This window comes from Python bivittatus, unplaced genomic scaffold, assembly GCF_059951505.1.
Source record: "Python bivittatus isolate LINGU-HERP-01145 unplaced genomic scaffold, Pbiv_v1 ctg000220_np1212, whole genome shotgun sequence".
Lineage (NCBI taxonomy): Eukaryota > Metazoa > Chordata > Lepidosauria > Squamata > Pythonidae > Python > Python bivittatus.
In genome coordinates this window covers 3,575,279-3,602,733 of record NW_028277048.1, presented here as the reverse complement: position 1 = coordinate 3,602,733, position 27,455 = coordinate 3,575,279, and the positions used below count along the sequence as shown (strand labels likewise).

At 40.1% G+C, this 27,455-nt stretch overlaps 1 protein-coding gene across 1 annotated transcript in view; it reads right to left on the bottom strand.

The window, feature by feature from the left end:
• Nucleotides 1-27,455, bottom strand: part of C3 (complement C3) — a 63,042-nt gene that overhangs the window by 3,916 nt on the left and 31,671 nt on the right. The window contains exons 22-37 of the mRNA XM_007423893.3: nucleotides 25,241-25,304; nucleotides 24,833-24,919; nucleotides 23,839-24,042; nucleotides 22,193-22,268; nucleotides 20,313-20,475; nucleotides 17,858-17,953; nucleotides 17,084-17,234; nucleotides 14,088-14,251; nucleotides 12,429-12,587; nucleotides 10,163-10,313; nucleotides 8,137-8,191; nucleotides 7,258-7,345; nucleotides 6,582-6,671; nucleotides 4,822-4,927; nucleotides 2,626-2,715; nucleotides 1,002-1,085 (exon numbers count right to left, since the gene is read on the bottom strand). Of these exons, the coding sequence (XP_007423955.1) occupies nucleotides 1,002-1,085; nucleotides 2,626-2,715; nucleotides 4,822-4,927; nucleotides 6,582-6,671; nucleotides 7,258-7,345; nucleotides 8,137-8,191; nucleotides 10,163-10,313; nucleotides 12,429-12,587; nucleotides 14,088-14,251; nucleotides 17,084-17,234; nucleotides 17,858-17,953; nucleotides 20,313-20,475; nucleotides 22,193-22,268; nucleotides 23,839-24,042; nucleotides 24,833-24,919; nucleotides 25,241-25,304 (1,828 nt within the window). The remainder of the gene's footprint in view (nucleotides 1-1,001; nucleotides 1,086-2,625; nucleotides 2,716-4,821; nucleotides 4,928-6,581; nucleotides 6,672-7,257; nucleotides 7,346-8,136; nucleotides 8,192-10,162; nucleotides 10,314-12,428; nucleotides 12,588-14,087; nucleotides 14,252-17,083; nucleotides 17,235-17,857; nucleotides 17,954-20,312; nucleotides 20,476-22,192; nucleotides 22,269-23,838; nucleotides 24,043-24,832; nucleotides 24,920-25,240; nucleotides 25,305-27,455) is intronic.

Below are 27,455 nucleotides of genomic sequence, written 5' to 3'. Positions count from 1 at the left end.
GTGAGGTAATCCAGACAGGAAGCACGACAAGATGGATTAATATTACTTTATTGTAAGGTTACATTAGCAGAGTCTTGCAAGTCTGAAAGTATGTTTCTCCCCTGTCACCTTTACAGCCCAAGAAATTAGGAGGGTCCATTCTGAGACATTTGCCATGCCCACATTCCCTTTATGGGCTAAGCTGCCCCTTGTCTGACCATTCCCTGGCTGTGGCTCTTCCCCCTGTCTCCCAAGGTCATACCCACATACCATTACAGGTTTGTGGGGATGACCTTGGGAGACAAGAGGAAGACCCGCAGTCTAGGCAAAGGTCTGATAAGAGGCAGCTCAGTCTGCAGGTGGGGGAAAAGCATGGGAAGTGTTTCAGAAGGGGCCCTCCCTAGTATTCCAGAGAGGAGGGGAGAAATACTTTCAGTCTTGCAAGATTCTGCTTAATGTAACCTTACAATAAAGATAGTGCTGATGCTTCTGGTTGTTGTTCTTGTCTGGATTACCTCGAAGGGCTAACAGTGAGCTTCAGAGCAGTCCCTTCCCCCATTTGAGAGAACTTTCACCTCACCCCACTTCATAGCACTGTAGTGTTTAACCTCTGTCTTTTGAAGTGGGGGCCAAGAAGATGATTGCAGGTTAGCTTCATGCTGCTTTTTGAAGGATTGGAAAGTGAAAACAGTGGGAGTGTGGAATGTGGAAATGCTCTCAGAATCTCAGTGTTTTGGGTCTGCTAAATCAAGAGCTTACTCGTTGGTCCAGATGTATTTCAGGAAGCCATGAACTACCATGCTACACCAGGAGGGCCAATAATACACCAACAAGCAGCACCATGTTAACTAGAAAAATATCACTGCAGGATGAGGATGGGTGGCGGCAGCTCAGCATTCTGAGGGTGAAAGCCCATCTTATTATGAATAAATTTGAAATGGCTGCTCCAAATCATGACTTTTTGATGATTAGATGTTGAAAGACACCACTGCCTTATTAATAAAATTCTACAATATAAATACCATAATCCACATTTGGCTCGCAGGCTAATCCAATTCGTAATTGCAGTTCAATATCTTTCTGCTGGTTGCGCAAGGAACAGGTTTCTTTGAAAGGAGAGAAGAGAAGACAGCATGTTGGATGGATAGTTGAGGGTACCATGTTCTCATTTAAAAAAAAACATTGCTGGGGCAAAAAGTAGCCAGCAAAGAAGCAGGTAACATCTCATTTTCAGATGACATCTGTGTTTGATAATATGCAGAAATCAGCAACATTAATATAAATAGGACTCCCTACCACCTAGATTTAATCTATAAATACTGTTACTTGATAATGTGGTATTTCAAATGCTTGCACTTTCTTATTTTCTCTGAAGGGAAAATCAGGTAAGATTTGTACTATATTTAAGAAAGAAAGAAAACATTGGGATTTTCAAAGGCAATTCTAACAGCTCTGACATATGGTTTATTATGCACTGATATAATAATTTGGTAATTGCAATGAACTTTTTGGTTGACTCTGTACTAGCAATCTTTTGTATCTCCTTTTTCAAGTATGACTAAATCAATGCTTTTCAGAAAGGATGTCATGCAAATTATACTTTAAGAGGTCTATTAATAATAAATTATCTGGAAAATTATCACTCGTACAGGGGTATATTAGCAGCTTCACCATTTATTGGTGGGTGGTTGCAGATTAGTTTCAGGTTGCAAATTCTTTTATTCTATATGGATATCAGATCTTATCTCAGCTTTCTATATTATTTTCATGACAATGATAGATGAAATAGAGAGTGATTAGTCTGAAATCAACAGATATGCTTTGTGGATGAGCAGGATTTAAACCTGGATCTAAACACAATATTCTGACAACTTGCTACTCTACCCTGATTGTCTAATCTTCATTTTTGTCACCTATGTCCTACCTAGGTGCACAGCAGAGAAACTAAACTTGCCTGCCTGTTTCCCAATCTGTTTCTCTTTCCCTCTTCTCCTCTGAGAGGGAGAGAGATAGACCAACAGGGAAGCAGGGAGCCAAGAAGGCATATGCTCTGAGTTTATGGAGAGAAATGGTTTGAGGATCTATAGAAGATATACCAACTACCATACTGAACTTTACCATACTCCATTGTTATCCTTCCTGCAGTTGCTTGTCCACATGCTGACTGCCTCTCAGGGGAATGAGGAGAATGGCAAATGGAAGAAAATTGGCCATGATTATCAGACAGGGGCATGTCCCACAGGATAATGATATTTGTTAAATATGTATACTGTATGTGTACATTTTGTTTGTTTTACTTTTTTTTAATTGGTATTAACTGCTTTGGTCATACTACTAGGTGTAAAAAATGGGGCATCACATAAATAAATAGAAATGCATAAAGGAACAGTGGATCTTCAATCACATATAAACTCATTAGTAATCACTTTATAAAGTCTTGCAATTACTGAGGTCAGCAACTCTCTCCTCATATTTTTTATAGAGAACAGAGTCCAAAGCTTCTAGATAGACTCGAAAAATTGCGAAAAATTATCATTGATTCACTTTGAATTAAATTGCATAAACCAGAGATTCCATACTGTCTCCTCCCCAAATCTTGCACTTCGGTGCCCAAACACAACATCTTCCTTATTTATCCCAACCTACCTTCTGCACACCGGCAAATGTTACCATAACATATCTTATTGAGAAGGCCAGTTTCTTTAGACGGATGGTAGAACTTGGTACATTGTTCATCTGAAGGAAGAATGAAAAGTTATGTCTATACATCACATCAACAAATCTATGATGATTATAGATTTAATTAGTGAGAAGGACAAACAGTAGCTCAATTTTCCCAAGGAGACTTTGAATTTGGGACACATCAGACCTGACAGTTCAACGGAAACTTATCAAGAGTGTTGGTTAGCTGATTGAGTTTTGTTAAGCATTTACCTGAGAAGCAGAGAGTGGCACAACACAATAAGAAATGTAAGAGAGGATATCTCATATCTAATGGAGTTAGGAAGTTGGAACATGGTGTCTGCAGGATTCTGCTCCTTTTGTCAAAAAAGATGAAAAAGGCATTGTGTTGCAAGCTTCGGCATGCACGTGATGCCACAAAACATATAAATGGGATGGAGGTTGTGGTGCGACAGCACAATGTTTACTTTTGTCATTCTACCCTTGATGCCTTCTGTAGATGCCACTTTTTTGGTAGTATAAAACGGACTATTCATGATTCTTATAGTCTGTTATAAAACCAATGCCTTCTAGTATTAAAGGCCCCAATTTAGGGAGCTTTTGTGCCACAGTACATATAATACCCTGGTTCTGGTATTAGCAATACCAATCATTACAGGTAGTCCTCACTTGGCGGTCACAATTGGATCTGGCAACTTGGTCACTAAGCGGAAAATCACGTGACTTACAACCTTACTTCCCCTTCGGTTGTTAAGCAAAGTGATGCAGCTGCTAAGTGAAAAATCACATGACTGCAACTTACAATTTCACTTCTGCCTTCCATACTGTACAGTATTAACTTTGCTTGTTGGAAGTGAAAATGCGTGCTGATTGCGAGGTATGCAAATGACTATCACATGACTGAGGGATGCTGCGATAGTTGTAAATGTGAGGACTGGTCGCAAAGTTATTTCTTTTAGCACCATCATAACTTCGAATGGTCGCTGCATGAGGCAGTTGGTAAGCGCGGACTGTCTTAAGTGAGGCTACAGGCCAACAATCTCACATTGAGATCAAAATGGGGACAAATTGATCTTCCAGGCAAATTAGCTAGCCTGCCCTAACCCTGTGACATTGCAAGGGTTGTATCCGTACACTCAATCAGTGCAAATGCTTTGAGCAGCAAAATGTCTTGGGTGGGAACATTATTCCCTGAAATTAAAGCACAATCCATTGTTCCATGCTGCAACAAAACTGAATTAGAACTAGGCATGGGTGAACTGTAAATTTTGGTTTCTCATCATTTTTCAATTTTGCAAATATGTCAAGTTTGATTAGTTGGATTGGAGATTTTTTAAACAGTTATTTTTTAGATTTTTTTTTTATCCCGCCATTCTTATTTTTTATATATATAAATAACTCAAGGCAGCGCACATACCTAATACTCCTTCCTCCTCCTATTTTCCTTACAACAACAGCCCTGTGAGGTGGATTGAGCTGAGAGAGAGAGACTGGCCCAAAATCACCCAGCTGGCTTTCCTGCCTAAAGCGGGACTAGAACTCACCATCTCCTGCTTTCTAGTCTGGTCCCTTAACCACTAGACCAAACTGGCTTTTATATTCTTTTAACATTTTGTAAAATGTGTATGCATTTTGGGACACATTTCTCCAAACAAATGCCTTTTTGCAATTTTGACTACTATACACAGTTTTTGCAGATAGTTTTCTCTAAAATAGCACTATTTTCATGATTTTGTACATTTCATGATTAAAGAGCTGTGCTGAAAATGCAAAGGATTCAGAAAGTAAAATAGTAATGAACTTTCAAAATATCAATTGGAATGGCAAACCTCTTCCTCAGCATCTACATCTCCAGTACCATTTTTTTCTCTCTGAGATGGGCATACACTTTGCCACTGAACACCAGAGCAGACAACAGGATCTTGTGTCACTGGTTTTGTTCTCTGCCCTTCAGTAGTTACAGCAAAGGAATCTCAGACCAGAAGACTTTCTTTCTTTCAACATTCTCAAATGATTCATTCTGCATTTATAAAATGGACATAAAAAGACTTTTGGAAAGTCAAATGAACTTTATAAAGTATCAATTGTTGTTCGGCTTTTTGCCTAATTTTGCCAACTTTCAGTATGTTGTGTTCCTTGGAAAAGCTGTTTTGCCATTACCTAGATTGTAGTAACTGTAAACCTTGACTGATCCTGGCTGAATGAAACCAACTTCAAAAAACTTGTTAAGCTTAAATTGTAGGCATTCAACCTCAGAGTGGGAGACCTGAAATGGAGAGAGAAGATAATTTTGTGAGTGCCACTTTTCCAATGGAGGTAATAATGATTTTTTAAAATAAACTCCATCAGTATATCCTCAAGGAAATTGGTTATTCCAAGTTGGGTGCTCAGGTTTGATACAGTTATTCAAGGAATAAGCTCTGCAAGGCTGTCTAAGATTCCCAGAATTCAGGGTTATGCAATGGAAAAAGTACACGTATGGAGAGGAGCAGCAGGTTGAAAGGGTGTATCAGAAAATACTGGTCAGCAGTTACAGTACTACATATTACTCTGTCATATCTTCTTTTCAGGCTTTTTTCACTACCAAAAGAGCATTAGGCAGCCTAGAATCTTTCCCCACTGCCCAGTTACAGGGCTGTCTTCCCAGCCTTGAGTCAGCCAGAAAACTATACTGGCATGAAATTGGCTAAGCCCATTGCCAATCTCCGTCCTGCCCCTATTGCCTCTTTATTAAGTCTGTACAGTCACTGGACTTCCCTCCAAGGCAATGGGGTGATCAAGGCTAACCAATTTCACATGCCTTGAAGATTCTCTTGGGCAATGATTGCATAAAGGGAAAAATACTGTTTCAGCATGGGTTCAAGTAGATCCCTTCAGCCTGTCTTAATCAGAGACTGTGAACAAGGTGCAGGCAACAATATGGAGGGATAGCAGAAAATAAGTATTTTCCAAGGTGGGCTCGTACTGGGGTTAAATGCAAGTGGGGAAAGGCCCAGAATGTCTGACTCTCAATGCAAAATGTTTTTATTGGGATAACTGCTATAATTACATACAGGCCAATAGTAATTCCACAACTCTGATAGTCCATTCTAACATGCATGTTCTCCCTGGTTACTTCAGGTACTGCAGGCCTCAAGGTCAGAACTAGATTCCCTTGGACATTTGCTTGGATACTCTCATTACTTGGGCACCATCATTCCCTGGCAGCAATAGTCAGGGATGCAGCTCTCTCATTATCAATTACTCCTTCCTATTTCAACCTACACCCCGCTCCATGTCTTTAACCTGTGAGCTAGGCTATTTGTAAACCATGTTTATCTCTTTCGGAAAAGTGCTAGAGCTGTGTTCAGAAAGAGCTGAATAGATACATATCAGGGCAGGCTTGGGATTTCAAGATGGATTGACAGGTAGCTAAATATGCTGTTCCAGGCATCCATTTAAACCTTCCCCACACTGACCCATGTTAGGGGGAGTGACTGAGGTTGTTTTCCCAATGGCAGATGACACTTGGTGGAAGGGAAAACAAAGCTGAAGGACTCTACCAATCTACCAAGGACAGCACTGTTCACCATCCTCATTATTGTGGCAGAATATGGATTGGTAGCACAATTTAGGCCAGCATACTTTTTACTGGCTCAAGGGCTGGTGGCTAGCACTTCAGTGCAATTATGGAGGACAGCCTTTCTTTAAATATAATGTAGATAAAGCCTTTAAATATAATGTATCCCATATTGCAAGAGATTATTATATCTCTTTCTTAATTTATATATGATCTGTTGCAGTTAACGATGAATTATGTGGATTTATTTTGCTGAATATACATCCTATCTTTTTCATTATAACACACACCAATGTTTGCCTAGTGATGGTCATTTCCAACCATGCCACTACACAAAGGAATTAATTCTATAAGTGTTTACCTTGTCTAGGTAAATAACAACATTCCCTCTCTCAGCCATAATATTGTCAACTTCAAACCTGGAGATGTACCTGTCGACTCCATTAGAAAGCTAAACAATGAAAAAAGAAAAGATGACATTTACATCAGGATTGCAGATGATTCAAATACATGGAACTGCAGATGACTGAAGCAATTTGAACTGTCCCTGTGTTACAATCTATAGCAAAATCAGAAACTATTTTCAAGGTTCCCAGAATCCACAACTCAGAGGCTTTGAGCCAACTAGAAAGTTTTAATATTATTAATTTGTTAAAGAAATTCCACACATCCTTGTACAAGTCAAATTTTTCCCACAGTCAAATTCTGGGTCAATATGGAAATCTCTGTTTATAGTCAGCATCTGAGAAATGTTCAAGGAAGTTAAAAGAACTTTGATTATATTGACAAAGTTTTGCAGAATCAAGTCTTCATTATAAGAGGTGCACCTTTCTGACTCTATTAAAAGATAATGTCTTTTATGTGTCATTGAAATAAAATTCAGCACCTTATTGATTTAAGTGAAGATTCAGTCATTCTCTCTGCAGTTCTAATCCTATGGGCAAATGATTTCTGTTAACCATAATACATTTTCTAATTCAGTATCTTCAGCGAACTATAGAAACAGCCATTTCAAGCACCAAGTAAAGCTTGCCTACCCTGTTAAGGTCTTCGGTATCAGGGGCAAAACCAGTGAGCATAGAAACATCAATTATTGTCATGGTAGCATCAACTTCCCCAAGATACCTAAAATCAAGAATAGAGGAAAAATAACCAAAGATTGATTTCCTAGTTCAGAAACAGATTCTTGTTCCTTGCTATAAGAGCAGTTCTGCATTTTTCAAAATGATTCATCTTGAAGAGGAGAAAGCCAACTATTGACCAAGTTTATAGGCTGGCACCTGAGCCATCACTATGTATCTGCTCCTAACTCCCATAACAATTTTCATGGAAGTTTTTACAAGATTTATGAAAGTGGGTGAAAATTGAGACAGAAGCATTAAGGTATACTGTAAAATGAAATGTGTTTTTGTTCTTCAAATGGCAAAAAACCAAGCTGAAGACCTATCATTAGTCTTACTCTATATTACATATTTCTCTTGAGTCAGGCTCAAATTCTGATGGATTCATGAACATGTCTGGAATTTTCCTGTCAACATGGAAGAGATTTGCCATTGCCTTTTCCTAGGATATTTTTTCAAATTCTGAGTCTAGCCTACAGTCCTGGAATCCCCTGGAGGTTCCCCACCAATGTACTGGCCGTTCCACTGTAGCATATTGCAACTTCTAAATCCCTAATCAATCTATAGGACCTATAGTGACTTAAATCCTACTCTTTGTTTCATCCTACAACAACAACATGTTACAAATTAGGACGCTTCATGGACAACAGATCAGAGGCAGTATGCAAACAGAGAGTGTAAACTTGAGAAAAATGTAAACTATTTTCTTGAAAAGTAACACAACTGCTTCTCCCAGTTATTACCCTGAATATCCAGTTACTATCCAAAGTTATCTTCAAAATTCAACATTCTCACCTGGTGCAGATTTTGAGCTTGACTGCTCCCTTGGCTCCCTTTGCCTGGTTTAAGTCTAAAAATTGCAAATGAAAGGGGGGAAATCAGACTCTTTACAAATTCTTGGCTGTTTGATTTTTTTTTTTAAGGTAAAAAGTTTGATTGCCCAACTGGCTGTCATGTCTCCTTGGAAAAAAAGGATTAATCTAATCACTTTTACCCTCTATTTCTATAATTGATTGGTTCCTTCTTGAAGGAAGTCATGTGAATAGGGAATGTTTAAACAAAGAATAATACATCCAAATACAGACCCAATATCGATCATTGAAGAACTGGTTGTATAGATTCTAAAGTGTATTGAGCTAGGAACTTTCAAGCTGGGTGTAAAATGCTACTCATCTATCATTTTGCAAGAACCAAATTTAATTTTTTTTTTACATCTATGTGCTGTAGTGTGTGTCTGTGTCTGTGTGTGTGCATGCATGTGTGTGTGTGTACCATTGTTTATCCTAACCTATTATATTAAAGTATTGCAAGAATACCACAGTAGGTAGTAAAAACATTTGAGCCCTGCAAACAAAAAGTGGGATAAACACGTAATAAACAATATCATGTATTACATCTTGCAGTACAGTATGGTGTGCCGATATAAAACCACTAGAAAATTGGATCCTGTTGCAAACCCATCAACACTAATTAGGAACAGCCGAAAATCTCTGGAGTTAATCTGTCTTTCTTGAGTTTATAAAATTAAGAATGGCATGAAGACATTTCTCTCTTTGGCACCCCTCACCCTACCATGGCTTCAATGTGATCTGTCATTCAGTTTAGGCAAATAAGTACAGCAAGCTAAAATGACAGATGACTTCCTTTGCCCCTAATTTATTTTTTATTTTTATTTTTTGTTCTAAGAAGGTAACATGAATGTTGCCTACAACTACAATTCCTCTCCAAACTATATAGTTCAACATCAAAATTTATCCTTCAATGTTCTCAACATCCTCTTATTCAGGGCAAAAGGAAATGAATTATTTTTGCTGACTGGAGGAACTGGACTTCAACTACATATGAAGTTAATAATACGATTTTCTATCAAGTGAGAGACTTTTTTTTTTTTTATCAATAGCTAGTAGAGACTTGTTCCACATTGGGATCCTGACACGGTGAACAGAAAAACTTTAATCTTTTCCCCGCACTGTGTAGTCCTGAACTGGACCAGGCCTGCAGATCAAATATATCCATGTGGAGAAAATTCCAATTACCTTAAATGAGAGTCTTTTTTCAATGCTACAAAAAGGCACAAGGGACCCACCCAGGTCAAAGAGCCTGTACCTGCAGTTTATAAAACATAAATCCTACACCCAGTGCTAAATGAGATGATTAATATTACATTTAATAAGACCTGCTCGGTGCTCTTTAGGGAATACATTTTTAAAACAAGGGGGAAATACTAACATTTATTTTTAAAATGCATTGATTATGTTAATAACTAATAACTTGTGATCCCCCAGGTCAGAGTTGTTTTCACGAGTCATCAGAGTATTGAACACAGATACATACTATGTCCACCCAATTTAGTAGATTCTCATATGGACCACTAAGCTGTGCTGATTTGCCTCTGTGACCAATGGCATTTAGAATTAATTCACTCACTCACTCCAGAACTCGCATGTGATTTGGAAAGCTGATTCATTTACTTGGCATCATCATATGTTAATTCTTTACAAAATGAAGAGGTCCTGCCCCTTTCATTTCTAAACTGGATCCAGTGTATCAGACTTCATTTACAATTGCTAATGCATCAAACATTTTTAACTCCCCCCCACCCACAAAACTTCTAGCCTGTAGTTCATCAGGGAAGAACACAGATATATTGCATGCCCATAGTCATGAGTTGGGCCAGCTATAAAAACTGTAGTGTAGCGTAGTGTTATTTATCCATAACAAAACCCCCCAAAAAGCAAGTCCTACCAACCACAAATAAAACCTAGTCATTTTGTTAGAATCTACCATTTTTAGCAAGCCAAAGGCCATCAGTCAAACTTACTCAATTGGACATTTTCAACAGAAACATCAAGAAGGAATTTCTTGCAAATGTTTTCATCCTCCCGTGATTGTGAATTATAAAATGTCAAAATGGTCATAGTTGCTTTTCCTTCACCTGATGCTGACACAATGAAATCTTCATTGAGCTTTGTCTGAAAGAGCAACCAGGGTTAGCATGATCTTCAACTGGAGTTCCTTGATTAGTTTGATCTTACTTATTATTAGTACCAATATTTTACTGCATTTGTTGTAACCTGATGTGAACTAGAGGTGGAATAGATTTCAAAATATAATATAGACCCAATCAAGTATCTGGATGAAGATACAACAATATATTAATAAGGTATCAATAAAATCAAATCATAAAGAAAACACCCTTTCCTTCTACTTTCTGAAGATACAATGAATGTAAAACTAACCAAAATTATTATGCATCAATCTTACCAATTTCTATATTGATGTACATTCATAGTGATATAATGTAGTAGAATAAATGGATTTAATTTGCTGCAAGGAGGAGAAAATTACAGCAACCTCTGTCATTGGTATTATTATTATATAAAGGCAGCGAACATATCTAGTTCTCCTGCCTCCTTTTTTCTCCACAACAACCACCCTGTGAGGTGGATTGGGCTGAGAGAGAGGGACTGGTTGAAATTCACCCAGCCAGCTTCCTGCCTAAGGTGGGACTAGAACTCACTGTCTCCTGGTTTCCAGGCCAGCGCCTTCACCACTATACCGAACTAGCTCTCAATACATAGTATATAATAGAAATGTACTTAAGTCTTCCCTTGGCTTCCTTGGAGGAATACTATCAACCTAATTCTATTTCAAATTGCTTTTTGGTTTATAGGGTGGATATGTTCCAAAGGCACATCTCTAGGCTGGCTCTTGAATCTTCTGGTCTCTTAAATTCTGCCACCTAAAGCAACCACTGTATTCCCTGGCAGGCCTGATTCTGGTGGAGGAGCTGCTCCTTTGTTATGTAAAAAAGCTAAGGTTGGGACAATCAGAAGCTCTTTTCATCATGCCACCTTAAATATGAATCTGGATATGAATTCAATCAATCTTGAAGGAGATTAGGGACACATCAGCAGGTCAGATTGGTGCACAAAGTCTAAATGCAAATTATTAGTACATGCAGGGCTTTTCCCCCCTAAGTTTTATTTTGTAGGATTCCAAATCATATCTATAGACCTGAGCTGGAGTGGAGCTCCATGTAAATAGCAAAAAAGGGATATATGAAAGGATGAAGTAATTCCTGCCATAGTTTACCTTCCTTCATGTGCTTTTCTCTCAAATACTTTTTCCACTAAAATGTCTATGTTCTTTCTACCTGACTGTACTGTACCAGATCCATATTTAAACATACAACTCTAGTAGTATCATACATCTACTTTGCCCTCAAATTCCTTGTACGACATCAGAAATAGCAACAAGATTGTGAAGCTTACATGGGGATTTGAAGATTAGATTATAAATGTAATGGGATATATTTAGACAAAGAATTATTCCTATTTAATGTATTAAAAACTAGCACTTATGATAGCCTTATTATTTCAAAGACCAGAGATAGATTGGAAGTTATCTATTTTTCATATCTTTTCTTCTTTTACTTCACTTCACTTTTTCTTTTCCTTTTCTTTATATTTTGTATTTCAATTTTTCTTTTTCATTTCTAACTTTTAAATATGTATTTTTAAAATCTCAATAAAATATTATAAAAAAAGAAGAAAGAAATAGCAACGAGATTGTCTTCATGACTCTTCCTTCATGTACTAAGCCCTGAAATGCTCCAGAAGTCCCCCAGAGCCATTAAGATCTCTTTCCTATCAAAGATGGAATAGTTCTTTAAAGTACAGACATAGTTTTGGAATCTTATTTTAAATAATGGGGCACAGCCTTTTGCAGCTTTATGTGAGGAAAGGGAAGTCATTTAAAATTCCATTGTATTTTGACAAAGAAGACAGTGGACTTAAGCCAATCTCCCCCCAACTGGTGCTTGAACATGGGCTGTACTCATGTGCTTAATAGCTCCCACAGTCAGAAAAGTTCTCCTTACTGGAATTGTGATAATTATTGTTCTCCTTACTTGGAATTATCACAATTCCAGTAAGGAGAACTGATTTCGGTTTACTTTCTCGTTTCACTAAATTCTATGTAATTTTTCCCAATTCTTGCAAAAAGCTGGATTTGAATTCTAAACTCCAGAGTATTATGTATTTCCAAAGAAGACAGTAATAAATACACTTGCTGAAATACTATACCTCTGCTGTCCGGGCTAAGATAGCATTGCTAAAGTCAATTCTGTAGTTTATTGGTGCTTCTCGTTCTGGCAGTTTAATAGCAATATCTAAGTTTAAGTCCTTATGGGTAGGCATGTCAATCTCATACTGAGCAAGAGCTTGGAACACCAATATTGTTGCCTGGAATGAAAGAAGGAAAAAAATAAGATCTGCCTTGGAGTATCTCAAAAAGAATCTAAGGCAAAGGAACTTAAAATCCAGTGATACATTTTACCAGAGAAATGAAGTGCTCTTAGAGCAACTCCATGTTTTAGACAGTAGGGATGTTTAACACATAGGGAAGAGCATGGTTGCAGTAAATATGCAAAATAACTTCTTAATTTTTACAATTGACTGTTCATTTGAGCATGAGAAGATGGGCTACAAATTCAATGAATAAACAAATAGAGGAGGGATGACTTATATACACATGCACACATCTTTAAAGAACTATCTATCTGTAGAACTAAATGACCTAGGACATTAGGAAGTCTATTAATGAGATCTCCCTTAGTTCCCTTAACTTCAGCACTGATGAAGAACATAAACCCTAGATTATCTTCAAGTAAAATTTCCTCTCAAAAACTATTGTCCTGCACATTAAAAGTTATATGTACTTGTATGCTAACCAAGGGGACGCGATGGCGCAGCGGCTTAATGACGCTGAAAGTTGCCGGCCAGAAATGGTCGATGCTTCAGCGGTTCGAGTCAAGCCTTCGCGTTAGCAGGGTGAGCTCCTGTTTCCTCCCCAGTTCCTGTCAACCCAACAGTTCGAAAACTCATGTGAGTAGATAAATGGGTACTCTCACGCCGGTGGGAGGAAAAATGCTGGCGGCGCCTTGCAAAAAGGAGTCGGGAGCAGTTGCCGGTAAGCGTGAAAAACCGCACGCACCCGAAAAGGGGGCAAAGCAACGGAAACCCTGCCTCCTGCGCGTGCCAAAAACACTTACAGATGATTGAAGTGTAACCTGTAGCTTCTTTCAGTCTATGAGAGTTAGTCAAGTCCTAAAGTAGGTATCCTATGCCTTGTTCTACCAGCTGAGGGGGGATCATGTTAATATCATTGCATCTTAATATGAAAACTCTCTGCATATAGAAAATCAGCACTAGGATGTCAAATATACATTAGAATCCTTTCCCTTGTCATAGTCTTCATGAAATCATCTAAGCATTCTATCATTTTTATTCCCTGATTGGGAAACTGAAATGGAACCAGTGGTAGGTCTACTACTACTACTACTACTACTATTACTACTACATCTTCAAGACCAACCTAGCACCCAGGGAAGGAATCCTTATAACATCGCCAGCAAATGGTTGTCTAACTTTTACTTGAAAGCCTCCTGATGAAGTACTATGTCCACTGCTTAATAGCTCCCACAGTCAGAAAAGTCCTCCTTATTCTTTATTTTGGACTTCTCTCTGTAAAGCTGGTTCTTGTCTTATCCTTACACACTATGAAAAATAAATCCACAACCTGAGACAACCCTTCGAGTATTAGAAGACTGCTATCATGTCTCCCCTTTGCTTTCTCTTCTTTAAGCTAAACATGCAACAATTCAGACTACTGTTTTGTTTTAAGCAGCCCAAGATAGAATATAGCTCAGAAGTTTATAATTTGACAGTAAAGCAAGGGCTCACTTGAGTTTGCCCATATGTTCCCCCATAATATTTCTGATTTATCAGCCACTGGACTATGGGTTGGGTCTCATCAAATTTTTTCATTTTCAGCAGGGCCATCAAGCCATAGGAGGTGCCTTCAATGTTGTAGGTGCGAGCATTATATTCTTCCCAACGATTCCCTCCTAAAAAACAGCACAGAAACAGAATTTAACTAAACAGATAAAAATATTGGTCACTTACCTTGAAGATGACTTTTGGTTGGAGTGAAAAGAGTGGGAGACTTGACAATCGATTAAAACTCCCACTCTTCAAGAAGGCAGATGCTACATGTGAGTTGTTGGGTGAGGTCATTCAATGGCATGGGGTTGCTGATGATACCCAGTTATTGTCAGCCCCACCAGGTAGATCAGACCAAGAATCAACTCCACAGAAAGGCTAAGACTACTTATATTGAGAGTGGTGTCTGTCTGAGCTGCTTATACTTTCTGCTTGTTTTGGACTCAAGCTATGTTTTTCTCCTCATTGCTTTGGTAATGGATCTGGCCTATCACTGCCAAGGTCATCTTCCTTGCTCTCTACAGTTATAAATCTCCACCCCTGGCTGGGCATGTGATGTTATTCTGGTGCTGACCCAGTGCTTGGAGGCTGTGAGGGTCTAGATGGGGAGAACTTGTTTCTGGCCCCCCCAGGTCTGGTGATGTTATCTCTGTCTCTCAATGGACAGAGATGGTGTGCAATTGGGTGGTCCTCCTGAATATGTGGCTCCTGCTTGAGGAGCAGGTGGCAGCTGTGGCTGGGGGGCCTTTGTACTGTTCCGTCTTGTGCACCAATTGTGCCCATTTCTGAACTGGGAGGCCTTGCTCACGGTCATTCATGCCTTGGTCACTTCCCAGTTGGACTATTGCAATGTGCTCTACATGGGGCTGGACTTGTAGGCCACCCAGAAGTTACAGCTGCTCCAAAATGCAGCGGTGCATTCAGTGTTAGGCGCCCTTTGGTTTGCCCATATCACACTGTTGTGAGATGCACTGGTTCCCATTTTCTTTCCGGGTGCAATACAGGCTCCTGGTTACACCTTTAAAACCCTACATGCACACGGCCAGGTTATTTGCAGGACTGCCTCTCCCTGAGGGTATCTGCTGTTCCACCAGGTTGGATAGGGTGGCCACACTCCAGGTGCCTTCTGTTAAATATTTCCATCTAGCAGGACCTAAGAAGCATTTCTTTTCCACAGTAGCCCCTTCCTTGTAGAGCACTCATCCCCCTGGGATCTGGCAGCCCCCCCTCCCCTTTTAGCCTTTGGGAAAGCTGTAAAGGCTTGGCTTCCCCCCTGGGCACTGCAATAGGATTGCAATGGGATTGTACTTCTTAGGTGGACCGGAGAATGTTGGTTGAAGTACCAGGTTTTTGTTTTACTGTTTTTTGTTTTTTATCATTGTTGTGAACTGCCCAGAGTTGTGTTTCATTGATGGGTGGCCATATAAGTCTTATAAACAAACAAACAAACAAACAAAGGCACTTGTAATCTGTCTCACATGTCACCTGCATCTGCATCACCAGCCTATCTTCCCCTCCCTTATCCTCCACCCTGGCCCTTTAATTAAATTTATTTATTTATTTTTATCTGCCTTTATTATTTTTATAAATAACTCAAGGCAGTGAGCATACCTTATTCTCCTTCCTCCTCCTATTTTCCCCACAACCACCACCCTGTGAGGTGGGCTGAGCTGAGATAGAGGGACCGGCCCAAAGTCACCCAGCTGGCTCTCATGCCTAAGGCGGGACTAGAGCTCACCGACTCCTGCTTTCTAGCCTGGGGCCTTCACCACTGGACCAAACTGGCTCTCTACATCCTACATCCACTTAGCCACTCCATGCATCTGAGGAAATGAGCTATAGCTCATGAAAGCTTATGCCTTTTAATGAAAGTTGTTGGTTGGAAAATGTGCTATCAGTCCCCTGATTTTTTGCCACCATAGACTAACACGGCTTCCCTCCTACAGTGGAGAATCTGGAAACTAAAACAGTAAACAATTTCTGAAGCTGAACTAGCCTCTGGGTGATTACATAGCCACAGTCCTATAGTTTTCCTGGTAAAAATACAGAAATGGTTTGCCACTGCCTTCTTCTGCCTTCTTCTGGGATGTTTTTTCACTTCCCAGGTTTGCCTATAGCTCTGGAATTTCCTAGAGGAATCCCATCCAAATGCTAACCAAGATCCTGTTTAATTTTTCAGTATAAGTAAATGTTGACTAGGAGTATATTCTAGAATCTTAAATGTTGGTTTATCATCTGTTACATTCAGTAGAAGAGAAATAACTACACAGAAAGGTCATAAGGGATGATATGACTCTGTAAGACCCACTAAAAATGCAATATAAATATAAATATTTCCTAGATAAATAAATTGCACATACTTAAATTGCATATACCTTGATAAAGATCAGGGCAAAAATATTTTAAAATAATAAACTATTATTTTATATATCATATTAAAAATCATGGCAACTTTTTTTCATTGTTTCTTTTTTCTTTTCTCCTTTGCTAATACTAAAACATGGTAAATGCAAATAAGCTTATGGGCTATATGCTTATAAATATATGTTAGATAAAGAGTTCAGCAGGGGACTAATGGGTTGGACACAAATTCTGGAATAAAATTTAATTAAATGCTACTTTCCGTAGCTCTGTACTTTCAGAAGATCAAGAACTCTAATTCAACAAACAAACCATGGTCCCTTTACAACTGGCAGCCTATGTGAAGAAGAGCTTTGCATCTATTATTACTGACATTTTTTTTTTATTTGACAAGGCAGCTAGAAGCAAAGAGGTGGCCACGTGCGTGTGGCTCTTGATTTTATTTTTGTCACTGCAACATCTAAGACCTATGTCCATTGTGCTTCATGTTCCCAGCTAATTGTCTTAACCCGTCATTCTGCTTCTTACAGGAATTGGCTGTTTTCAAAACCCAACCACACCTGTTTCTTCTATTTAAAATAAACCCACAGATGTACCTGTTGATGCTGCCATGAGTATCCTGTCGTCATTCAGCCTTTCTGCAGCAGCCAAAGCATAGGCTGTGAGGGCTGTAGTGTAAGGCCTTTGCAGTGTTGGGTACTTTTTCATTAAAAAGTCTGCAGCCTTTCTGATGCTGCTTTCTAGAATCTAAAAGTGAAGGCAGAGGGAAGAGAAGAGAGGATAGTTTTTAGACATACTTTTGGTGTAGTTATGTGCTGCCCACTTCCTGCTTGTATGTTTTGCATGCTAATAATGCAAATTTAGCCATAATATGTATTATTTTAGGGTTTTTATCCAGGAAGAGTTGTGGAACATAAATTCATTAGGAATGTCTTAAATAGAGAATGTCTGTAGAACCTGCAATATAGCAGGACAGGGGCCGAGAATTCAGTGGCTGCTGAACCACGTACAGAAACTCTTTCTGCATAGATCTTTCTAAATCTGCCTTTGAGGAATGCTGATGATAGAAAACTACATCGCAGCAGTGAAAAGGCTCTTCGGCACTTACAAATCATTAACTGATCTAAATAACTTGCTGGCTTGAAAGTATATATTCAATTTCCTAATACTGTCCTTACTGTTTTTTGACATTACATGTATTAATAAAGCATAAACCACTGCAAGGCTGGTTAGGCTACTTTGAGATCCTGAACCTGGGCTTATAGCTTGGCCCAGAAAGAGTGAAAATGGAATGCTATGATCAAAAAACCCCCCAAAGATGCGGTCACATCGTGGCCTCTCGTACCATTTCCCACGACAGCATCGCTTACATTGATATGATCGTTGCAGATTGGTTTGGATTCCAACAATGCAATCACGGTGAAAGCTGTTAAAGATATTTCTGGTTCAGCACCCCTACCTCCTCCCTAGAAGAAAGCAGTGGGGGGAGACAAAAAAGCAACCCAAGGTAAAGTTAATAAATAAACACTTCCGTGTAATTCCAGCTGCCCTCCCCAAAAGTTGCCCACTCAATAAAAACGAGCCTAGTTTCACCATTCTAGTCTCACCTTGAAAGCTCTTAACATTCTCTACTGTACGTCTTCTCTCCTTTTCCCTAAGCATTCCTAAGCCACACCCACATGATGCTTTGGCAGGCTTCCCTCCCACTCTGGCGCTGGCAGGAAATCATGTCCCCACAAAACCTGCTCTCCCATAGTGGGCCCTTACTGTGGACACAGAGCAAATCCTTGCTGTGCTGCTGTCCATACAGCTTTAATGTGCAACATTCTAAGGCCTGTGATTGGTCATTCCCTTGGATGAAATTCCAGCCAAGACCAATATCATCCAGCATGTCATATGCCTCCTACAACTGGTATGCATAACGCTCTGGTTAGACCATGCTGTGCATCTTTTACCTTTTTTCTTTCCCATCCTACCACTGATCGACTGAACTCTTTTTTTTATTCCTTATCAGTATGGTTGACTAGCTGACTGATTTATCAACCTTGGGGGGTGGGGGCCAGCAAAGAGTTCTTGTATCTCTTGGCCATCTAGTGGCCATCGGAGTTTGTCCATTCAAGATGCAGTGTTGTTGAAGAGTTGAAGTTTGAGGAAACCATTTAGCTGTGGGGGTCAGGGTGGGAGCTATGAACTATCCTCAGAATGTAATGTGAGGAGAGGAAGTAAGAACAAGGGGCAGCAAACTCTGGGAAATAAATTTTCTGCCAGATAGTCTGCAGAAGAAGAAATGAGTCCTTTTAATTAAACTTTTAATTACTTGCTTTAAGCCAGGCATAGTCTGGACAATTTCAAGGCTTCATACTCTGAAGCTGACCGGCTGACTTTACTTAAAAAAGAAAAATAACAGGCTGTAGATGCCAGAATTCCAGCCTCTTCGTGAAAGAGGACTGGAGAACAGGCAAAATGGTCAGGGACCAGACTGAAGGGGATTGCTGGAGCCATACGATTGCTAACACAGAGCACTCATTTCAGGGCACTGCCCAGTACATGTCAACATGCCCTATATTGCCTGTGTACAGCATCTTGAAGTAGGATATTAGGAAGACCAATGTGGTTGGGCTGTCTCAGCTAAGGAGACACTAAGTTACAGATGGAGGTATGATGACGTGCGCTCAGGAAATGGTGAGTGGACCATCGTTGTAGTGAGTGGACCATCCAGAGCAAGAAGATTGGCTCCGAAATTTCTTTGTAGAGCCTCGTTTGCTATTGTTCCTACATTGTTCCTTCTCTGCTGTAGGCTTTCTTATCTTTGAAGCAGCTTCCATATTCAAATTTCTCCATGAAATCTATTCTCTCTTTAAGTCAAATCTTACCAAGGCTATTCTTTCTGCCATTCATCTCTTTCCTACTGCTGATATCCCAATCCTGTTTCTTTTTTCTATTTATTTTGTACATATTTCACAGATGGTTGCATATTTTCTAAAAAGCTGCACATCTTTTGTGTTTTTGCTCACTATCTAGTGCTATAAAAAGGTTTCATTATAGAGATATAATAATAATAATAATAATAATAATAATAATAATAATAATAATAAAATAATAATAATAATAGCAGCAGCAGCCGCTGCCGCCGCCACCGCTGCCTTAGGTGCAATCCCAAAACATCTGGAGCACCACTTTTATTATTTTATTTATTTATATTTCAAATTTGTCACCACCCATCTCACTGCAGACTGACTCTCAAGTGTGGTTAAAGGCACTTGAAGACCATTGGCATTGACAAAATCACCACTGGTCAATTGCAAAAGGCAGCTTTACTTAGAACAGCTTATATCCTGCCACAATCCCTTTAACACCATCAAACAACATCTGCCTATCCCAGGTCCTTGGGAAGGACTTGATAGGTGGATAGAAATGCCAAATCCAGTCTAAACATCTGGCTGACTGTGCGACCAACCATAACAACAACAACAATAATATTCACCTTCATGTCCTGTCTGAATTCTTCTAAAGCTCCTGGCTGACCAATGTCATTCGAGAAGAAGCTAGCAATGAGCCACCTCGTCCAGTGCAATCATCTCTAGACTTGGGTTTTTTTGAGTTAAGAACTAGAAAATCCCTGGATTTATATAAATTAAGCAGTCTAGGAAGGAAGGAAGGAAGGAAGGAAGGAAGGAAGGAAGGAAGGAAGGAAGGGAGGGAGGGAGGGAGGGAGGGAGGGAGGGAGGAAGGAAGGAAGGAAGGAAGGAAGGAAGGAAGGAAGGAAGGAAGGAAGGAAGGAAGGAAGGAAGGAAGGAAGGAAGGAAGGAAGGAAGGAAACTATACCTGCATTTCTCCATGGATTACAGGGGCATTTTCTTTGAACACTCCATCTGGTTCTTGCCTGTTCAGAATCAGCCACTTTACACCTCCACAAATAATTTCACTGTTAATGTCCTTTACAACTTTGGCAGCCATGGCAAAGACTTTTACAACATATGCTGTTAGCCTGTAAAGAATATAATGTGTTAACCAACCATTTCAATGAGGATCTTAATACACGTAGTTGCTTGCTTGACTTTGTAAGCCAATATGGCTAGGCTACTGCTAATTACGAGGGAGAGGGTAAGAGTGGGTTGTCCCAGAGCCACCACACCAGTAGACTATGGCACAAGAGCAGAACCTGTGCATGCCTTTAAGGCCAATGTTGTTGTTATGATAGGAGATAATTAAGATTAAAATGGGTCATCCTTGTCTCTCCTTCAACCCAGGAAGGAAAGAAAGTTCAAGTACCCAAGGATTCAAAGGCCAATGTCAAGAGATATGGCACATCAAGTCAGCTTAAGAGGAATTACAGGTGTTGTTATATCACAACAGTACATAGGAATGAGAACTTTGGAACAAATGCAGGATAATAGTTAAGAGAATGAGAATTCTTTGATTCAGTTCTTGTGACTATTAAAGATGAACTCTTAGCATTTGCCCTATATGGGTTAGTAATAGTCAATGTAACTGAACACTTTCAGAGGGTAGCTCCCCACTGAGATAGCATAACTATCCATTAAGAGAGCCAGTTTGGTATAGTGGTGAAGATGCTGGCGTTCTAGGCCTCCCTTAGACACTGTGCGTTCTAGGCCTCCCTTAGGCATGAAAGCCAGCTGGGTAACTTTGGGCCAGCCACTCTCTCTCAGACCAATCTACCTCACAAGGTGGTTGTTGTGAGGAAAATAGAAGGCAGGAGTATTAAATATGTTTGCCACCTTGAGCTGACCGAAAAGAAAAAAGCGGGATCAAAATCTAGTAGTAATAGTAGTAGTGATGATGATGATGATGATAATGATGATGGTGATGTGCTCTGGGACTTTAGAATTCAAACAGACAAGCAACTGCCACACAACCCTCCAGACTTAACAATTGTTGATAAGAAAGACAAAAGTCTGGATAGTGGACATTGCAATACCTGGAGACAGGAGAATAGAAGAGAAAGAATTGGAGAAAATCACAAAATACAAAGACCTGCAAATAGAAGTAGAACAACTGTGGAAAAAGAAAGCAAAGATAGTACCAGTAGTTATAGGCACCTTGGGTGCAATCCCAAAACATCTGGAGCACCACTTGAACACTATCGGCACTGACAAAATCACCATCAGTCAACTGCAAAAGGCAGCTTTACTTGGAACAGCTTACATCCTGCAGCGATACATTTAATATTATTAAACAACACCATCTGCCTATCCCAGGTCCTTGGAAAGGACTCAACAGGTGGATAAAAATACCAAATCCACTCTAAACCTCTGGCTGACTGTGTGACCAACCCTAATAATAACAGCCACAACAGCAACAACAGCAACTGAATCTCAAGGAACCAATGTTTTCAAGTGCTTCTTCCACCTTAGAGCAGGAGCACATTCCCATTCTTACCGAAGGAAAAAAAAAATAAAACTGATCGATACCAAATGCTAGACATGGGAAGACAAGAGGGAAAAGAGGGAGGCATACAATATGGGTAGAAAAGGATCTTTTGTCAAGGACTGAAGCACAGCCAGGGAAGGAGCAACTAGGAAAAAGAGAATAGTAGGTAGAAAGGAACGAAGAAAGCAAGAAAGGAAATGCAAAGACTCTCTTTGTTAGAGAGTTAGAGAATGAAAATATATAAAAGTGTATAGAAAGTTAGAGGAAAGCCCTTCCATGATCTGAAAACATTGCTATAGTTCCTCTGTTCATACCAAGTACTAGCTGCGCGGTCTTTAAATGCTGCATAGGAGTGGTCTCCTTTCTTGTACACCAACTGCTGGGTGTAACCTAAAAAGGGACAAGATAGAAAGAGCTGTGAAATTCTACTCTAGCCATACAAAAGCATGCTTGCATCCAGATTGGCAGCCCCAGCAGTTTTGCATTCCTCTTTTTTTGCTGTGTCTCATTGAAACAGCTTTTCCTTTGCACAATTGTTTTGTTTTGTGTTCTGGTCTCAGTGTAAAAGTGCCCTACTCTGCAGTTGAGATTCTGAAAGGAAACTACTTTAACAACAACAGTAACAAAGGAGCTGAAGAAGACTATTAGAATAGAGCATACACTGATGTCCTGAGACTTGATTCTTACAACTGAGAAACAGACATTTGATATCAGAAAAAAACTTCCAAAATCACCACAAAAGAGAGGAAAATGTCTTTGGCTGGTGTGGGTCTTCTGGGCTGTGTGGCCATGTTCTGGAAGTTTTGTTTCCTAACGTTTCGCCAGCACCTGGCGAAACAGGTGCCGGCGAAACGTTAGGAAACAAAACTTCCAGAACACGGCCACGCAGCCCGGAAGACCCACACCAGCCATCGTATGCCGGCCGTGAAAGCCTTCGACGAAAATGTCTTTCCTTTTAATAGAATCTTGTGATAATTCCATGAGCCCATACAGGTAGACCTCGACTTACAACGACAATTGGGACCAGAATTTCCATCACTAGGCGATGCGGTCATAAAGCGCAACTGCATTGTTTAGCAACGGCAATCCCTACAGTCCCAGTTGCCGTCGTTAACAGAATCGCACTGGTCGTTAGGCAAGGAACTCCTTGTAACTTCCTGCTGGCTTCCCACAACCAAAGTCAGTGGAGAAGCTGGCAGGAAGCTGCAAGTTCCAGGCTGGTAGGCAGGTAAGTGGGGTGAGTAAGTGGGTGCACGGGGGTGCAGGGGAGGGTCAGGGAGGATGCGCAAGGGTGTGAGGGTATGAGAGGTGCCACATGGGTCGAGAAGGGTGCACGGGGATGCACAAGAAGTGCTGCATGGGTGAGGGAGGGTACATGGGTGTGTGTGCGAGAGGTGCCATGTGGGTTGGGGAAGGTGCACAGGGGTGTGGTGTGGGTCAGGAAGAATGCGCAGGGGTGCTCTGCAGGTCAAGGAGGTGTGCAGGAGTGCACGGGAAGTGCCACGTGGGTCATGGAGTGTGTTTGGGGTGTGCAAGTGGCCGGCAGAGGGGCTAGGGAGGGTGCACGGGTGGGGGAGACACCCCAGCAACTTGCGACCTTCCCTGCCGACTTCCCCATTGACTTTCTGGGGAAGCCAAGCAGGGAAATGGTAAGTTTCTCCATTCAGCACCATCGTAACTTCAAACGGTCACTAAATGAATGTTCATAAGTTGAGGACTACCTGTATTTAAATACTGCTCAGCAATTACTATGACCATCTCCACCCCTATGTCAAGGAAGTGACATCCTTAGCTAGACTAGCAGAAGCCTACCTTGTGAAAAAAAGAACCCCTCCATCCATTTAAGAACACTTGGCTTCTTCTTGGCTTCTGTGGGTCTCACATTTGTTCACTTTAGGGATGAATGAATCTGACATTTCCTTCCACTGAGGAAAACATGTCTGGAGAAAACTTGCCTTACCAGTCATGATCTGTTTGACTGCTTCAGTCCTGCGATCTACACCAATCTTCTCCCACTGCCCAGTTGTGTCCAGGTAGTAGGTGGCAATAACTGATGGAGTCATGGTGACCATATTCTGCTCCCCACAGCCAGAAGGGGTTACAATGAGATGATTTAGTTTAGTTCCATCAATTGAGTCTTCAACAATCTGAGCCACAGGGTCACCTGAATGTGAAAAAATCACCAAGCATGTGTAGAAGCTCTGTGGTTTGTGACCTTGCTTTAAGCTTCAATAGCTTTATGGCAAATGATTTCCCTAATTTTGCTTCCATTCCACTACCCTTCCTTTAGAGCATTGAGACTGGGGGTAATTAGGTTCCAGGACTAATCAGAAGGTTTATTTATTTATTTTATTTATTTAATTCAATTTCAAGATTGCCTGACTTCTTAGCAACTCTGGGTGGCTTACAGTTAAAAAGAAGAAACAATACATGTAGAAAAAGATATAACTGACCAGAAGACTAACTCAATACCAGTAAAAAAACAAACTTTTATAAGGGCTCCACAAATACCCTATCCCAAGGCCTAGGAGAACCACCAATTTTTAAAATGATTTTCTGAATTCACTAGGGTTGGAGTTGTATGGATCTCGGGAAGAATGTCATTCCAGAGGGCAGACACTACAACAGAGGAAGTATGCTTCCTAGGTCCCACAAGATTACACTGTTTAAACAACAGGACCTGGAGCACACTCACTCTGTCTGATCTCACCAGATGGGCAGATGTAATAAAGTTAAATGTCTGAAGTGGGATAAATCCATTGTACCTGGGAATCCAGTAAGGAAGGCTCTGATCTATGTTCCATCTGTTCAGGAATGGAAGCACAGAGAGATATTGTCCTATCAAGGAGTCCATCTCCAGTGCCAGTGGATTGCAGCAAGAATTGGGCTGGTGGCTATTTCACTTTCTCTGTTCAACAGATGTAGGAGCCTGGATTTCAGATAACTATTCTTACCTAGGACGGTAATCTTGGTTTCAATTTCTGAGTCAGGCACCTTGTTATCTAATTTCTCAGCTGTGACCGTTTGTTCCTGGATTCCAGCTGAAAAATGAAAAAGAAAATGTGGAAAATTACAAGGAAAGAAAAATACCAGTTACTTCCACATTAAGTGCCTCTTTGGCATCGTTTCTAAAAATCAGTTGTAAATGGAATTCAACATAATTACCACATAGGCACTTAATAGGGAGGGACATAATTCTCTGTGAGCACATAACCTTTGTAAAATAAAATAACTTAATCCTCTCTTCTCCCTGGAAACAGTAAAGCAAGTAGGAGAAAGCACTAGGCAACAGGAAGACACCATCCCCAGGACTAAGTAAAAAGTAAAATGGGAATTAATGAGTAAGAATGACTGTTGCTTACCTTTTCCTTTTGTACTTGGATCCAATTCAATAACCTTCGTAATACTTTTCCGTATCCCTTCAGGCTGTTACAGAAAAAGACACCAGAATAATCCCTTATGAGAGCCTCTTTTCAAATAAAAAGATCATGCCTGACAGCAACATGTATCTCAACATGGCAATTACAGAACACAAAGAACCCCCTGCAGCATCTCTTACAGATGTAAGAGATATTCAGTAACAAAGCTTGTCCTTGAACGCACAATGGGGAAAGACACAGGCCAGCCCCATATCTTCTCAGTAGCCAAGTCAATGTGGCCCTCTATTAAGGATTAATTTCTATTTATCCACCAGTCCACCATCTGCTCTTAATGGGTCCTTGCCCCATCCTGTAGCTGGATATTCTGGAAGCCCTGAGCTTTCTTATCTCAGATTAACGGGGGCAAAAATGTCTGCGTCACAGCAAGTATGGTCACTTAAGATGGTTCTTACTGTCTTCCCCTTTTTCTTTACCTTTTTCTCCATCCCTCTCTCATGCTTTCCACCTCCCCAGTAACAGCTACTGTACATTGTGCATGTGGCCTGCCTCTCACAGAGTGACATTCCACATATCTGATGAAGTTTAGACGATAAAAGCATAGTCGGCCCTTAAGGTGCCACAAGGCTTTGGGGCCCTTTGCTGCAGAAGACTAACACTCCTCCTCCGCTGGAAACAATTTAACAATCAGGTCAGCCTTGGTGCTCCTCTGGCTTACTCCAACTTGGGTGATTGTGAATTCTGGGATCTGTTTTGGGATCTATAACCCCATCACATCCAGAGAGTAGTAGAATGAGGAAATCCATGTCTTCGCAAACTTTTAATTCCCAGGGGCATTTATACAGAGCCTCTTCCTCTCCTTTTTAAGTCAGTGGTGAGGGTCCCAAAGGGCCCCCCCCCATAGTGTGCCCAGAAAAATAACAGTAACAGTAACCATCCAAAAGAATTTTTCTCCAAAGCAAACATCACTGAAATTCATGGGGGCTCTGATTTTCTGCTGTTTCCTTTTTAAATTTATTTTATTATTTATTATTAAATATTAATGTTATTACTTACTGTTTTTTTTATAGGAAATACAATCCTGTGCCATCCCATTCATCGATCTGTACTGCTGTGTAACTATATACTATGTGCATCCTAGATATTAAATAGTGCTGTTATCCCTTAATAATATTCTTGGGGGATAACATTTATTTTATTGTTTTATTAGATAGTGTTTACTGATTTTAATGCTTAGGTTTTTTTTAAGTTGCTGGTCTTTGGTCATAACAAAGAATATATTCACACATGCCTTCATAATCTAAATATGCAACATTGCTACTATCATCTATTTATTCAGTCTTCCCCAACTTGATACCTTCTAGATATATTGGATTACATTCTCATTATCCCCAACTAGCCTAACAATCTCCAGATATACCCTTCTAAAGTCTGTTTTAGATGATTTGCCAAGTCTCTGAAGCTGATTGTGATGATCCAAAGAGCCAAGAGTTCAGGAAGGAAGGGTTATGCAGATTCCAACCACTGAGTTGCCTGTTTTGTAATCATAGTCAACTTGAGTTAGCAAATCTGCCAAACTTCCTTGGATAAAGAAATGCAAGAATGCCTTCCTGTGGTCGAATAGGAGATTGCAAGTACCAGAAACTAGCAGATCACTACTTGCAATACTAATGTCAGCTAGTCTTATACTGTACTGCATTTTTATTATACAGTATTTGGTCTTCAGTATGAATTATTATTTTTTGAAGGGGACCATCTGCACTCACTTCCTATTCTTTGGCAATTATTTTCAAATCTATTTGTAACCATTGATCTCCAATCTTCTGCTCCCCAAACTTCATTTTGAAAAGTCAAACTGAAAAGCACCCTGCCCACACATTTTTGTTAGCCTTGTTCTCATTAGCTGAGGCTATCCAAGATAATTAAATGCAGAGCCTTCAAAACAAGAGTGGAAATTAGGACTGGGTTGTTGTGCATGGATACATTTGAATGGCTTCTACTGCTGTGGTTTTGAAATGGCTGATTTGATATTTCTCTTCAATAGTGTTATCAAATTTGTTAGAATTTGTGGTGGGCAAGCATTTTATAGGCTAAGACAAAAGATGTCATCCCATCCCAGTCCAGGGATAGGACGGAAAATGCATGCCTACCCTGGCAATCCCACAGTGCCTTGCCCTGTGCCCAGGAGGGCAGACTAGCC